This window comes from Thunnus maccoyii, chromosome 4 (assembly GCF_910596095.1).
Source record: "Thunnus maccoyii chromosome 4, fThuMac1.1, whole genome shotgun sequence".
NCBI lineage: Eukaryota > Metazoa > Chordata > Actinopteri > Scombriformes > Scombridae > Thunnus > Thunnus maccoyii.
This window is the reverse complement of record NC_056536.1, coordinates 17,411,378-17,427,287: the sequence shown is the minus strand read 5'-3', so window position 1 is coordinate 17,427,287 and position 15,910 is coordinate 17,411,378. Positions and strand designations below refer to the sequence as shown.

The window sequence follows — 15,910 nt, the reverse complement described above, 5'->3', positions numbered from 1 at the left end:
ATAGAGTTCACATTTACAGGAATTATAAAAGCAATTTCAAAATTTGTATTTTAATTCAAAGCTCCAAATTACACACTTTGATCCAAGACAAACAATATAACTTATTTAATACACTCCCATTTAAGGATTCTACATCAGTCCTTTCCATTGTCTGTGATATTTCTGTCAGTTGTCAGTTGCATACTCTGCTTGTTCTGTTTTAATATATGCAAAACCTTCATTGCGACAGTCGTAATTTATGCAAAGTTAAGGAAATGTCTGCAGCGTTAAGTGTCTTCATTTTCCTATTTCATGCTGCACCCTATTTAATCAGTGTCCTCTCTTTATCAAAAGTCTCTCCGACAGTAAAGAAAGAGACAAAACATGGGCGCTAACATGGCTTTACAAGGTCGTAGGACAGTCTCAAGAGGCTAGAGAGCATGCACTGTGTGTTTTAGTGGTTTTAGGATATGGCAACAACCTGAATACAAAGCACTGGGTTTTCAAGATGGTATACTGCCATCTGCTGTCCACTGCCGTAGCATCATCGTGCAGGACAGCTCTCATTTGTCACCACATGTTACAAGACACAGGAAGAGCTCTGAGGCATCTCTCACAGAGATTGTCATTCTGGGACTCGTTCCAAACAGTAGGATTAGTGGATTATTTGGGAATTTCTCAGAATAAAACCCGAATTCTCCATTAAATCTAGAACATGGACTCATTCCAGGTTTTCCTCAGCAAAGTTACACAGATAACTCAGTAAATCTTGGAACAAGACGCTGCTGGACATCAATTCAACTCAATTAATAAAAATTAAAATAGCCAATATAAAATATTTAAATTAGTACAAAATGATATAAGAGAACTGATTGTATTTTAATGCCATACAGCTGCAATAGAGCATTGGGTATAGGGTTACAGAGGGAAAATAATGCATTGGTTTGTACAGTAAGTGCAATGCAAACATTTATGAGACATCTGTAGCCTATGAGATGATCTGTTGCAAATGAAAACATAACGGTGAGCGAACATAAGTCAAATATTCACTCCTCCTACACTCCGTTTTGCTAAAATCGTTGTTTTCCTCCTCGCACAAAAGAAATATTGGCTGGTCAACGCCACACAGTCTGACAACCAGCGACTCTGAGCATCAGATGAGAAAAACAACAGCCGCCGATGACAAGCATCATATTACGTTTTGTGCGACCTCTGCTTCTCTGCTTTGAGCTTGGGGGTTGTAGTTTATAGTGCGGTGTTTCAGCGTTGTTTCTCCGACCTAGTGGACACCAGCTCCCACAATTCCGCGGTGGAAGTCAACCTGTCATGCTTGTGTTTTGCTTTGGTTTTTTGTTATTGTTTCGAGTTAGAGGAGCAACTGAGCCCGAGGAGGAAAGCACGACTTTGTCTCGCTCAGGTTTTTTTGTTGTTTTCTCACGGCTCGTGACTTCCTGTAGCTGATAGAGAGACGTCTCTCTGTTCAGACTGTTTACAGAGAAGTCTAGACGATAAAAGGTAAGCGAGATGTCAGAGATGGTCGGCAGAAAATGTGCGCAGATACCGTCTGTTGTTAACAAAGCCTGTTATTGTCTCGCCTGACGTGCATGCGCAGCACATCAACTAATTAGACAGCGATAATTAGCGAGTACAGGTTCAGATCTGCCTGTAGTGGCTTTGAGGAGACGTTTGTCTTTCTAAAGCTTGCATCGATGCGCATGGTACTCAATGTTTTCTCGACATGTGCTACTGTTGGGCCTCAAGCCTCGTGCTGTGTAATATGAACCCTGGAGAATACGCTGCTACAGTAGGCTGTAGTTTTGTCACTAATCTGTCGTTTTAGACGGCATCTGCAATATGTTCTGCACTATTCAAACTATTAAAGTTTCTTCCCATATTCCTGAATGTGGAAAAATGCGTTATTAATTTAGAAAAAAAAAATCCCCATTATTTTATTTATATCATACCACAAGAGATAAATAAGGATGATAAAGTCACTCAATCCACAATTGTAGAGCACATGTTGTCATTGGTCTGTTTATAGTCTCTGCTGCACTATTATGAGTTCCTTTTGCCCTGTGTTGCTGTTTTAAAGTGTGTCTGAGGGAGAATTTGAATTTTGCCATGACAGGTAGGCACATATGCCCAATAGTGGGGTCAATGCCCCACACACAGCTAAATGAATAAATAATGCTTTCTGTAAGCTGCACGTGTCTCCAAGCAGTGTGGCAAGCAGCAGTTCCTTAAAATTCATGTAGTGTATTTCCTAGTAGAATTTGAGCCCTTTACATGCTAGAGGCCCCAGACACCTTGTACCACATGCTTACACGTGACGGTGTACAATAGCAAATGATTTTGACACTGACTGAAATAGCCCTAGTGACAAACATACAGTATGTCATGTTGCTCAAATGCCTTGCTGTCACTGCGGTTTAGTAGTGGTGTCCTTTCCTCAAGTGTGCACTCAGTCAGGATATCTTCTTACACTGAATGAATATTCACAGACTGCTGGCTCTCTCCTGTTTGTTCTCCAGAGGTCACCTCTTACCTATTTCAGCTTGTCTAACCATGCTTGTCAGTTTCTACCTTGAATTTGAAGTGAATAACCTAAAAAAAAAAAAACATTTGGATTCAAGTTTTAATGTTGTTTTTTTTCCTGTAGGTGCAAAAAAGCCTGCCTTTGTTTTGTGTTGCCATGGAAAAGGCTTGGCGGGTGGAGTTTAGAAACGTGGGCTGCAGTTACTTCCCTCAGAGCAGAGTCGACTGCCACTACACACTGAGCTCACAGCACACCTGGGCCAGCAATGACTGGATAGGGCTCTTCAAGGTATTGTTAACCTGATGATTGTCACAAAAATTATACACATCCTTAAGTATATACATCCAACTGCAAAATAAAACTGTCTGCATGTTTTCTACCAGGTGGGATGGTCATCAGTGAAGGACTACCACACGTTTGTTTGGGCACTGGCTCCACCTGACTATCAAGAGGGCACAGATGTCAACTGCTGTGTGCATTTCCAGGGTACTCGTGTCCTTGTTCTCTCACTTTATTTACAATAGTTTGCCAGAACCTATACTTGTACACTAGATCCACAGATAAAACCTTCAGTTGGAGATTGCTGTTCCTGTGAACTGAATTGGTCTGTTGTTCAAATAGCTAGTGACTAGGGGTGCGTGATATTTTAGGGATAGTGATATTTAGGACAACATGACAGAGAGGTAAAGCTGTGCTCTCCTTTAAAATAACTGATCAGAATCATCGATGCTATCAACACAAACCTTCTGACACTAAAATACAAACTGATCAATATCTAACTTAACTTCAACTCAATGAAACTGTAAGTGTGTAAAAACATGTGTGCGGTCTGACTGCAGAGTGTTTTTCTTCACACATTCCCACCTGACCGATTAATCGAGCTACTTGTCTCTACCTTTTTAGTTTTCTCAGGTTATCTTTGTTTTCCCAACATTGTAACATTCTGCTCTAAATACTGTAAAACAGACAAACAATCAATCAATTGTTGACATCTGAATTGAACCAGACAGATACGTCTCATCTCATGATCATGGTTAGCTAAGGGCTTTATACAGTCTTTCTTGTGTGACGTATTACACACTACAGAAGTTGTTCCTTTTTCTGGAACCAAATCCTCCAGAGTGGAGCCAGCAACAGTGTTACATTCACTTTCAGCCATGCTCTTTGCTGCAGCTGCACAGCCATATTTATAACATGATATGACAAATTCCTGTTACATAAAAATCATACTGGTATTATCATGAACAATATTATATGGCACACTCCTACTAGCAACTTGTGCATTGAGTGGAGAAACATTTTAGGCATTTGTATCTTTAAAAACTATTTCCACAGAATTCACAGAAGTAAAAGGGAAATATCCTTTGCAGAAGACAAATATCCCTCTAGGCTTAGTCTGTTTAACAGACAGCCTCTGTCACAGTTTGAATGAATTTCTTTAATAGGCAGGAGGTTGAGTAATGAGGATGACGAAGACAATGGCTCAAAGCCTACTCTGAGTACTACCACTCACTGGAGACTACAGCGTTCACTCTGTCCTGTCTGTCAGCAGCAGCTGATAAGCTTGATTCAGTGTGAGGGCACGTGTGCAGCAGGTGAGGCATTGACCTCTAGCAGAGTGATTTATCACTAAGTTAATCATACTGTCAATGTCATTCTTCAGTGGAAGGAGAGCTGAGGAAACAAAGTTTAAAGAAACCGCTGATGGTTCCTTATCACCAGCAATGCAATGATTTAAGGTGCAATATGTAAAAAGTGTCAAATTCATATTCAACACTCCAAAACCATTGGGGGCAACATGTCACCAAAAAGTTGGGATGTCTTTGACATAATAATAATAATTTTACTACATTTTTGAATGTTTTAAACTGAAATTCACACATAATTCTTACATATTGCACCTTTTAAAGAGAAGGTTGCCTGCACTATGACCTAAGCTAGTGCTGTGAGTTGCAATACAGCTCATAAACTTTGCTCCACTGTCTGTGGAAGATGGGAAACTGTCTGTTTTCCATCTTCCTCCTTTACTGTACATGTGTTGTGAAACAGTATTTCCAAGTAAATCAAAATGAAGCTACAGCCTGTGTGAGATAAGGATAATATTAGATTAGCTTACTTTTATGGGCTGGATGAAGTCATTGCTGCTGTCTGGTCACAGTAGGAAGCGGGAGGCATAACATCATCGGTTCCTGTAGGTTTAGGATGAGTAAAAATAAAATAAAAAAACACAGAATAAAGAATGTGGAGACACAGACAAACATGGTATACTTGAAAATAAACTGAAAGTCTGTTGCAAAGGTAAGCTAATAGCACAACTAACCAAGAAAACAGTTATATAGTAGCACTATCAATGCTAGCAAACCAAAGACTTGCTGTGAGAGACAGAAAGCATGGATGGGCTCATCAACAGGAGTTGCTTATACACGGGCGTTAGATGAGAATTTTATGTCAGTATTATCACTGGACTTAGCTAATAGAGCTAGGTAGCTGTAACATATCGCAGTAGCTCTGTGATATGTTAATGTTTGGGCCCCAATGACTGCAAGCTACACCTGTCCACACCGTGAAGTTACTGTTTTGTTTTGTTTTTTAATAACTTTCTGACACTCTGTACAAAAGCCATTTAATAGTTCGATGTATTGGTGGTTGGCTTGCTATCTAACCAAATACAGACACATTTGGAGCCGGTCACAGGTGTATTTTCCCTCTTTGGGCAGAGGTGAATTGTTTGCACCTGCTAATGGGACGCCATGCTGAACATGATGTCTCTCTACTGAACATAACGTTGCAGAGATTAAATTGGTAACTTTAGATAATAAACAAGTGTATCTCAACAAATGTATTTCTTAAAGTACAGACAAAGAACCCACTTTGATAGGCATCTCCAAACTGAAGCAACACTTGTCGAGAGTTAAGCTAGTCAGTTAAGCTAGTGGTTAACAGTTACTTACCTATTTCAGGTAGCTTGTTAAGTATCTTAACAGAAAACGGGAACAAAGTCGAGGCAAGGCGGACTTCTACGCTGTATATCAGGATGAAGAAAGTTGATTCCAGTCCGGGTTAAAGTAACAAAAATATACTAATTGCTAAGGAGTTCGCGTTATCTCCACTGCTCACTGTTCATTCCGACGCAGGTAAATTCAAAAACGGCGCGCGACTTCTTTGTCGCTCACCTGTGCTGAACGAGCTGAGTGCTGCCGCTGGTGGCCGGAAGCTGTATTGCAACAGGCGCCGAAAAGAAATCAGTGTTACTGCAGTACGGCATTAAAATAGATTTTCGGTGGCACACTGTTTTATGAATGTTGCTTTATTTATCACTTTAGTTCAGCCATATAATATAAAATAAATGTGTTACAGGCTTTTATTGTATAAATACCAAAATATTGTCAGCCTGTGTAAATTTATTGTAGCCTATAAAGTGATTAGCCCTTCCAAATTTAGATGTAGTTAGATTACCTCACCTAGTTCTTTTTCTACACTATGTATAGCTAGCTCCAAATGAAGACAGAGCTACACTATTGTCCAAAAGTTTTATATACTAAAATGAGGCTGCTTTCCACCACGAATTGTTTTATTTATCAGTTAACTTCGTACGAAGTTCAGTAACAGAAGAAATCTAAATAAATCAATATTTGATTTGAGCATGCTTTGCCTCTTAAAACAGCACCAGTTCTCCTCAGTACACCCGCACACATTTTTTCTAAGTACTTGGCACTTCCAAGCATGTTGGAGAAGTTGCCACAGTTCTTTTTCAGGATTTAGGCTGTCTCAGCTGCTTCTCTCTCTTCATGTAATCCCAGACTGACTCCATAATGTTGAGATCAGGGCTCTGTGGGGGAGGCCACACCATCTGTTGAAGGACTCATTGTTCTTGTGGCTGAAGATAGTTCTTTATGACTCTGGCTGTATGTTTAGGGTGGTTGTCATGCTGCAGAATATGTTTGGGACTGATCAGACACCTCCCTGATGGTTTTGCATTAAGGACAAGAATCTTAATATCTAAAGTGCCTAAAACTTTTGCACAGTACTGTACTTAGAAACACAATTATTTCTCTCTGCAAATGAAATCTAACACAACTCTCTTCTTTTTTTGCCACTGCTTTTTAGCTTCCTACCTACCCAAGCCCAACTCCCAAGAGTATGAGTTTGTATATATTGATGCTAAGGGAGAAGTTTGCTCCCGCAGCCCTAAATTCACATTCTGCGCCCCAAAGCCTCTTGAAGATCTGGTGACCCTTGAGGAGGAGGCCCATGGAGAGGAGGAAGGCACAGACATGCTGCTGGTTGTACCCAGGGCTGAACTGCTGCAGGTGAGGATAACAAATATAGGATAGATTGATAAGATAAATGTGAGGGAGAGTATTTTTTCAGTTTTGCAAAACGAATGAGTGCTGATAAAACACAGATGTTAGGAAATCAATACTGTAATACCGCAAAAACATGAAAGTACAATTATGATACCCCATCCGCTGCCTCCTTCCTCCTTTTTCTTTTCAGAGTCGACTGCAGGAATGTCTGCGAGAGCGAGCTGAGCTCCTGCAGACCCAGGAGGCTGCAAACAGGCAAAGGGAGAAAGAGAAAGGGGAATACAAAAGAGCGAGGGAGGCCTGGGACAGACAACACAGAGAGCTAGAGGCTGACATCGGCAGGTTGCAGGAAGAGCTGAAGCAGAGACAAGAGAAGATGGAGGAGATGGAGAGGATGCAGAAGGTGGTGTATGGAGCTTGGCAAATGAAATGGGGCAAGATTATTTAATTAGGATGGATTCCATACTTTTCTCTGTATCTGTGGACTTATTCTCAGATGAAAAGCACAAGTCTCAGCTTAAACAATATCCAGCCATTTTCAATATGAAATTAAATAACAGTAATTCAGTGAAACGCCTGGGTGATTGTATTAAAATATTAGAAATGATGTGATCTGGGTAGTCTGGCCATGATAAATTCAAATTTCTCTCATAAACTTAAAATGCCTCTTGTCTGTTAGGAGGAGGAGGCTTTGGGAGAATCACTTACTCGAGAGAAAAGTGCTTTATTGGATGCGAGGGAGGCAAGCGAAATGCGAATCAGAGAGCTGGAGGAGGACATCAAAGCCCTGACACAGAGAACTGTGGAAAGAGAGACCGAGTTGGAAAGGTTTGCCATTTTCTTTTTTTTTCTTTCCTTCTTTAAGATGTAGTTTTAGTATTACATGGGTCACAAATACTTTTGATTGTCAGTAACCAAATATGTGTGTGTGCAGGATGAAGGAAAGAGCAAAGAGAGCAGGAGCTCAGAGGAAAGAAGAGGAGGGTGAAAGAAAGAGCCTGCAGGTACTTTCAATTCAGAACATGTTGTATATACTAATAAAACCTGTGTCAAAGCGGGTTTTTTTCCCTTCTGTATCTCTATCTCACATTTCCCATCTGCGTCATTAATTTCTTTCTCTTAGAACAAGCTGGAACAGACAGAAGGTGAACTCAGAAGCCTGTCAAAGGAGTTCCAGGGCCTGAGGAACTCGCTGGCCCAGAGAGACACCAGCGTCCTGCAGTTCCAAAACACCATCACCACCCTCACCCAGAAACTCACCACCGCCCACAGGAAAGAGGTCAGACATTTCTCTGAAAGTCAAAGGAGAAGGAGTTGAAAGGAGGACTGTTAGTTGAAACTCCACAAGGCACATTCTCATGCTAGCAGCTCTAAATGTGTGATGTATCATGACCATCTATATGCTCTTGAATACCTCACTGTTTTTCAGGAGAAATATTGTATTTTTGATTTAGCATTTCTTTTAAATGGAGGATTAGTTGCCCCTAATACCATCATTTATTTGAGGAAAATATGTGATCTCGGTTACCGGAGATGAGATGTGGTTCCCTGTTACTTTTACTTTGTAATTTCACCATTTGATACATAAATGTATTTCTACATAATTACACACAGCCCAAATCTTGGGATGTGCTTGTATTTACGTAAGACATAACTTTGATATTTCAAATTCAGAATTTATTTTTAATTCAGGACTGGCATTCTGTAGCAACCCCCCCCCCCCCGTGCAGGTAACAGATTTGTAACCAGCACATTCTCTCTTGTTCCTAAACGATCAGACGGAGAGTGAGGCGGCACTGAGGGAGATGCGGAGTCTGCGGGAGCGCCTGAACACGACTGAACGTACTGCAGACGGCTTGAAGAATGATCTTAGTGCCATGGTAGCCCAGAGGGATCACGGACAGGCTGAATTGCATCAGGCCCGTCTTCAAGCTGCCCAACTAACCCTTCAGCTCGCAGATTCCAGTCTGGCCCTGAGGGAGGGCAGAGCCCAGTGGGCACAGGAGAGGCAGAGTCTGCAGCGTACTGCTGAGGTATTGCACATACAATCTGAGGTGGAGAATTTAGAGGCAGGAGTTCAAATGTTGAATATGTTTGGCATAATGTCCTGTTGCTGTCCAAGTATCTGAGTTATGTTGTTAGATGTCAAGAAACAGCATCTGATGACTTCAAGATGAAATGTTCCCACACTTCTCCTGAGTTCCTGATCTTATGGTGCATTGCAGCTATGAAGTCGAGTTGTATGCTGAGTAAATGTGTGTGTTTGTGTGTCAACCTGGCAGAAGGACCATGAGCGTATGGAGAAACTCAACGCAGAGATGCAGAGGATGGAGGAGAGGCTGCAGGAGGAGAGGATGGAGAGAGTGAAGCTGGAGGTAGAGCTTGGGAGAGAAAAGGATTGCAACCGGGTGAGAAAGACCCCTAAGAGCTTATCGCGTTCAGTGTTTCTTTTTATAGGCTCGTTTTGTCACTTAACTTATATGTAGTAATTATTCATTTTCCTGGGGTGAGTGTGTTTGTAGTAATACTGAGCACAAATACATGAAAGCATAAGTGCACAAAATGCAAATTTACTACAGCTCATTTCTATTTTAGTGAACTTTACTGAGATTTTAACATTTATCATTTATTCATTTACCTTGTACAGTATAGTACTACTGACTATCTGTTGGATGGTTCTCACATATCCTGTTGTCCTTCCTGTCTGGCCTGCAGGTTCAGCTGAGTGAAACCCGCAGGGAGCTCCAGGAGTTGAAGGCCAGCCTGAGGGTCGCTCAAAAAGAGAAGGAACAGCTACTTGCAGAGAAACAGGTCAGAGACTTTTTTGGTTTGCAGTCACAGGTGACAGCTTGAATCTGTACTGACAGAATGTTTGTCAAAAAAGGGGAAAGATGTAAGATTTTAAAGTTAAGTCTATTCATGTGAAAACACTGATGATGTCACGGGTTCTGACTTTGCTGATGTTTTCAAAGTGCTGAGATTAAAACAAATAATGGTGCAAGAACAAAAATCTCAAATGACAATCTGTTGAAAATGTTTGCCTTGTTTATAATCAATTCATAAAGTCTTAAGTTTTGTATGGATTAACAAGTGAATTGTGGCTGTTTTATCCTACTTGAATATCTTTGTTCAACTCACAGCTGCTGTCAGCTGCTGTTTAAATTTACTACAAGTTAATAACTATTTGCATCACCCTCAAGCTGAAGTGCACCCATGAATCATTTTTGGGATTTTTTTCAAAAGCTATTGGTATTAATAATATAGTCATATTGTGTGTGTAGTGTTGTGATGTAACATACACAGAAGTATGCTGGTAATGTGAATCTCCCAGGTGTTGTGGATCTTTCGTCTGTTGTTGTCTTCGTAGTTGTTATTGTGCTATATAAATTGTTTATAGTGCAATATAAATCAGTGGATTTCAGAGCAGTCAGTGCTGCTGTTGTTAAAGTGCCTGCAGAGTTTTTGTTGGCTAACCACCATCCCGTTTGCCCACTACTGGCAGAGTAGATGGTCAGTGTTTTTAAAGTCAGAGTCCAGCTTCATTTTAACATCCACCATATGGCAGCATAGCAGGCAATCTGCGGCACATCATAAATCACACGTGTTTACATTTTTATTGTGAAGTGATAGTAATATTTATATAATAGAAAATGTTGTGTATTTACTATATAATCATTTTATCTAGCTTGAAGGAGTTGGACATCATGAGGGTTATGAGAGAGATAGCTGCTGAAGCCATGATTAAAGTCCCACCCTGGTGTGTGATATGACGGCTGTATTTTCCACTACAGGAGTTGATGGAGTACATCTGTCAGCTGGAGCAGAAGATGGGAACGGTGGTCAGTGCCAAGTGGAGCGACGACACCCCCGTCGCTTCTACAGGTGATTGGAACCACACGTTAATCTACTGTTTGCCCTGCAGATGTGATGTGCAGTGTTAATTATCATTCAACAGCAGCACTAAGTATTGTTCAGAGCGGCCTGTGTCGCAGTGCTCTGAGGAAAAGTAACCATTTTTTCTTTGCTGATGTTTTTATCTGGCAGGGCGTCCAGACAGTGCGTTATCTGACTCTGAGGATGAGAACCCAGAGGCCCTACAGCCCCTCCGTCCACCAAGACCTCTGGGACACTACAGTCTGTGTGAGCAGGGCCAGTCTAACTCCTTGCTCCTCACCACCCCTCCCCCTTCCCCCAGGGAGGTGGAGAGGAGTGCGGTGGTCATCAACCAGCCGGCCCCTCTCTCTTCGCCACACCAGGCTGGAGCCGACACTCTGGCGCACAGCTCTGATTCGGTGAGACAAGCTATCTGAAGCGTTCAGCGCCACCATAGTGTAATTATATGTGATACTGAAAATGAGCTATGTCCTCATGCTGATAGCCATGCACACCATTTAAACATGGGCAGTGGATCGTTTGATATAGACATTATCCCCCTAGAAGCAATTAGGCTGCTAGTTTGCAAGTTATTAGACTGTAATAGCTGCTGGACATGGATATGTGTTAAGTGTCTGTGTGTGTGTGTGTGTGTGTGTGTGTGTGTGTTGATGTCTGGTGTTTAGGAGGAGGAGGAGGAATCTGATACACTTCAGTGTGGAAGGCACAGCTCCGGAGACGAGACAGCACTTTTGCTGCCTGAACACACGGACACTGTTCTCAGGTACAACACACACTATTACACATAAAATACACATGTATAGAGGAGGAGGAAGAACAAGTACTGAAATCCATTATTCTCAACTATCACATGTATAATACTCCATAAAATGTCTTGCTTTCACAATTTTACCAATGTAAAATTATATTAGTATTTGCAGAACAATGTACAAAAATGTCATAAGTACAAATTGTCACTTTCAGGAGATAGAAAGTAACTAAGTACATTTACTCAAGAATCTTACTGAAGTACAATTTTGACACGCATGTACTTCACTTGAATATTTCCATTTTTATGGAACTTTATACTCCACTAACTTCCAGAAGGAAATTATTTACTCCTGATAAAATTTCAAAATCTGTTTGGCTTGTGACCCTTTACAAAAAAGCAGTGTCTAGTTGGGGCCATTTGTCATGTTTCAAATATTTATGAGTTGTCAGCAGTTCCACAAAAAAGAGAGATTTCACCTCTAAACTTCTCAGATGCTTTCATTTAAATAACTATTCAAGGCTCAAAGAAGTAAAATTATCTAGTGTTTCTGTTTGTGTGACAGAACTTTTTTACCCCATTAATCATCTCACAACCCCTCAGATTTATCTTATGACCCTTTGCAGGGGGCCTGACCCCTAGGTTGGGAACCACTGGACTAAATTACTGTATATAAAGTAGTTAAAGTAGCTTTAATTCAACAAGGTACGGGAGTAAAATGCTGCTTAAAATTGTTGCATCAGTATTAATCTAATAATGTAATATGTCTTATTATATCAGTCACAGGAGCCACAGTAATGAGTACTTTCAATTTTGATACTTGAGCACATGTTGCTGATAATACTTCAGTACTTTTAAGTACAGCAGGATTTTGAAGCTGGACTTCTATTTGTAACAGTATTTTTATATTGTTGTAGTTCTTCTTTCATCACCCGCTGTCTTTCACACTGTTACATTGTTATAGTTGCATTAACACTTGGAAGCATTTAATGTTGCAACTATTTTATTAAACGCTAGTGTTATAGCTTCTAAAGTGCAGAGATAATGTGGACACACGGACATACTTCACTCAAAATATATTGAATCATTAAGGTCAGCATGCATTCCCAAGACATTACCGAACATGTGACGATAAGACAATCACAACAAATCATGCGCAGTTGAAGATTTAATGTTTAAAAAGTGAGATTTGCATTACTGGCTGCACATTAAAATGAACATTTCTTTCAAACAAACAAGCCAACAAATTTCTGCCTGTCACGCTGGCTGGTTTAAACTCCAGCAATGCATCATATTTTATGAGCTCATGACTTGATTTATGTGTACAACCTTACTCTGCAAACTAATTAGTGAACACAGGCACCAGGGAAATGCAGTGGAGTAGAAAAGTATCATATTTCTCCCTGAAATATAGAAGAATAAAAGTATAAAGTATCTCAAAATGGAAGAATAAAAAAAGTACTTATACTTTAAATTTGCACCTAAGCAGAATACCTGAGTAAATCTACGTAGTTACTTTCCATCTCTGGTCTTATACAGAATTGGTTTCAGGCGCACACAATGAATTCAATGCTTGCTAATGCACACAGACACATGCGACCAATTATTTATGGTGACAGGGTGAGTATGGCTGGAAGATGGAAGTTTTGAATATGTGGTCGTAAAAGAAGTTGAGTCAGGGTGAGGAGGGGGAGACTGTGCAAGACAGAGCCGGGGCAATGGAGGGGCGAGATGGGAGGACAAGGGGACAGATAAGTTGACAGCAAGCTGTAGCAATGATTTACCTGAGGGGTGTACCACAGTCACGGGCCAATTTTCAGCATCATTAAAGCCTTCGCTCTCCCTCTCAGCCACTCCTTCAGTCTAACCTCTTTCAACCAGAATGTGTGTTTCTTTCAGTTTTTCACACACGCACACTCTGCTTTCTGTCTTTCTTTCCTCCAGTGATCTGGCCGACACCTCGCTATGGTAACCAGTGGACATCCGGCCCACGGCCACGGCGAATGATCACAAAGAGGAGGGGGACTTTCTTGGAGTTGGTGTGTTTCCGCATTACTTCCACTAACAAGCACACATACAGCTCTATCACTACACAGACAAAATGTTGATATGCAATTGACCTCGTATCTGCCGTGAACCTTGTTTTTTTTCCCCATCTAGACTGTTGTGTTGTTGCCCTAGCTGTTTGGTTGTTAGGCATGACATAATGCTTGTGGAGGCAGGTCAACACCGTGTTTATGACTGACATAAGACTGTTGCACAGTTTGAAACGGCGGGCTTTTAGGCACGGGCTCTGGCATTTGAGAGTTTGCAGGCTGTAGCGGAATGATTTCTGTTGAATCATTGCTATGTCGAGAGCTTTACGATGGATATTATGTCGTTTTTATGACATTTGTGATTAGGAGTCATGACAGGCACTGTAATTATGACGTTTTGTGCAGGCTTAGCTCCACTGAAGATCATGGCAAAAGTCTCTTCCAGCATTAAATTTCTTCCGTAGCCGCTTTGAACGCTATTCATGGCAGCATAAAGTAAAGATACAGCATCATGCTAGAATTATATCACAGTAACGTAGGTCTATGGCATCATATTTCTCCTCCATTTACTCAGAACTAAGATTTGATATGCACTTTCTTGTACGCATTAGCGGCTGATTGTTATCACAGGCAGTTCAGGAGATTTAGAGATGCAGAGGCTCTCTGAGATGGACAGGGATTTGAAATAGAAAGCTTATTGAACAGATTGTTTAAAGTCTATTAAGATAGATGCCAGATGCAACTTGCTACTTCAATAATTTCATATCATTATTATTATAATGTTAATCATCATAAGCTTTTCACTATAGATGCAATTTTTACTTTAATGATCCTGGATTTTACATGTCATAACTATTGAAATGCTAATTTACTAGCTGGTCATTTGGATATTTAGTCTTTATTACAGTTTGTATTGTACAGAAATCTTTAATTCACACTTACAAGCAGTTTTAAATTTGTGCCTAAAATAATTAAATAAGAGTCTTATCAAAGATTAATCACATTTATAGATCCTGACATCATGACATGGTGTTGGTATTTTCCCCTAGCCCGATGGCAATGTACCGCCTAATAAAAAAAAAAAAATGGCTGCCTACCTTTTAATCAATACTGTATGCATTTTTCATGATTTTCTATTTATAATTAACTTGAGTTATGCTGCAATGAAACTATATTCAGGTTTAGTTTGAAATAAGTGTTTTTGGTTTTTCACACAACTGTTTGTGCAAAATGTGTGACAATTTTCCGTGCTTGGCTAAGAAAATTTGCTAGACACTTTGATGCTTGATTTTATCTGCTGTATTTGCACCCTATTTTTACTATAGAAGAGTTTTTAGATGAAAAAGTTGATATATATGGATACTTAACAATGTGTCAGGTGTGTCCTGTCATCATTATCTTAATCATTACCATTGTGTGTTGTGTTTACGCATATGTTATCTACACTTTTTTGTTTTTTATTTACTACTTTTAAATACTGACTCTGTTAAGATTTCATATTTGAGGTATTTTGTTGCGAGATGTCGGTGTTAATGAAAGGGAACGATACCAGCATGACCAGTTTAAGGTAGAAGTGTGTCAGTGATCTGCAAAAGAAATAGATTTTAATGTTTAAACAGCTTCAGCAGGAACAGGATTATTAAAGACGTTATGAGAGGAGTTTCAGCAGGTTTTGTAGTAAATGTCTGCCCAACCTCTCATTTACCTTGTGTCACTATAGGTTTGCTGGTTACATGTCGATTCTCCATATATAGAATGTTTTGAGGAGTCTGGTATTCTTTCCCAGAAGACAGCACACTACATGTATTCTCCATAGTCCTTGTTTGTGGTTGTAATCTGACTTTATGTCTTGGGGAAGTTATTTTTTTGTTGATCCACTGAGAGCTCCAGTGCGAGTGCTCCTCGTCAGGCACACTGTCGCACATTGCAATAAAGCTCCGGCGGTTATGGTTTGTTTTCGAAGTTTTGTGTGTGTGTGTGTGTGTGTGTGTGTGTGTGTGAAGGTTATCCCACATATACACCACTGTGTATTTTCTTATCAGTCATGTAACAGGGTTTGGGCGGGGTTCTGTATAATAAAATGGTTTATGTATCCATTATTGGTTCTAATGTGTCTTTTTCTGGCCAAAGATCATAGCAATATTTTGATCCTCGCATGACATTTCACTGGTAATTAACTACGCCATTTCGTTTCACGCAGCTATATAGTCTATTCCCTTTTGGCTCATTATCAGATACATTTCTCATTCTGGTTCTTTCTCTCTCTACTCACCTTTGGCTCTCCATCAGTCCCCCCTCAGGGCTGACCTCCTCTTCATCCTTGTGCCTCCCTGCTCCTCTGGCAGTCTCCTGCTCCCGCTTTTAAACTCTCCTCCTGCCCCTCTACCACACTCCCTCCATCTTAAGTCTG

At 40.4% G+C, this 15,910-nt stretch overlaps 2 protein-coding genes across 6 annotated transcripts in view; one reads left to right on the top strand and one right to left on the bottom strand.

The window, feature by feature from the left end:
* Positions 1 to 6,603, bottom strand: part of hoxc11a (homeobox C11a) — a 77,601-nt gene extending 70,998 nt beyond the window's left edge. The window contains exons 1-2 of one of the 5 annotated variants that reach the window (XR_006095748.1): positions 5,467 to 6,603; positions 4,632 to 4,704 (exon numbers count right to left, since the gene is read on the bottom strand). The gene's annotated coding sequence lies outside the window, so the exon portion shown is untranslated. The remainder of the gene's footprint in view (positions 1 to 4,631; positions 4,705 to 5,466) is intronic. The other 4 variants (XR_006095747.1, XR_006095746.1, XR_006095745.1 and 1 more) reach the window with 4 other exon arrangements.
* On the top strand, positions 1,290 to 15,596 carry calcoco1a (calcium binding and coiled-coil domain 1a). The gene is made up of 15 exons (XM_042408388.1): positions 1,290 to 1,494; positions 2,639 to 2,803; positions 2,899 to 3,001; positions 6,623 to 6,825; positions 7,013 to 7,225; positions 7,502 to 7,650; positions 7,757 to 7,826; positions 7,946 to 8,101; positions 8,601 to 8,855; positions 9,105 to 9,230; positions 9,538 to 9,633; positions 10,614 to 10,704; positions 10,867 to 11,114; positions 11,382 to 11,479; positions 13,409 to 15,596. Exons 2-15 carry the CDS (start codon positions 2,672 to 2,674, stop codon positions 13,434 to 13,436), a joined length of 1,968 nt encoding a protein of 655 aa, XP_042264322.1. The 5' UTR covers positions 1,290 to 1,494; positions 2,639 to 2,671; the 3' UTR covers positions 13,437 to 15,596.
* Positions 15,597 to 15,910: the final 314 nt, after the last annotated feature.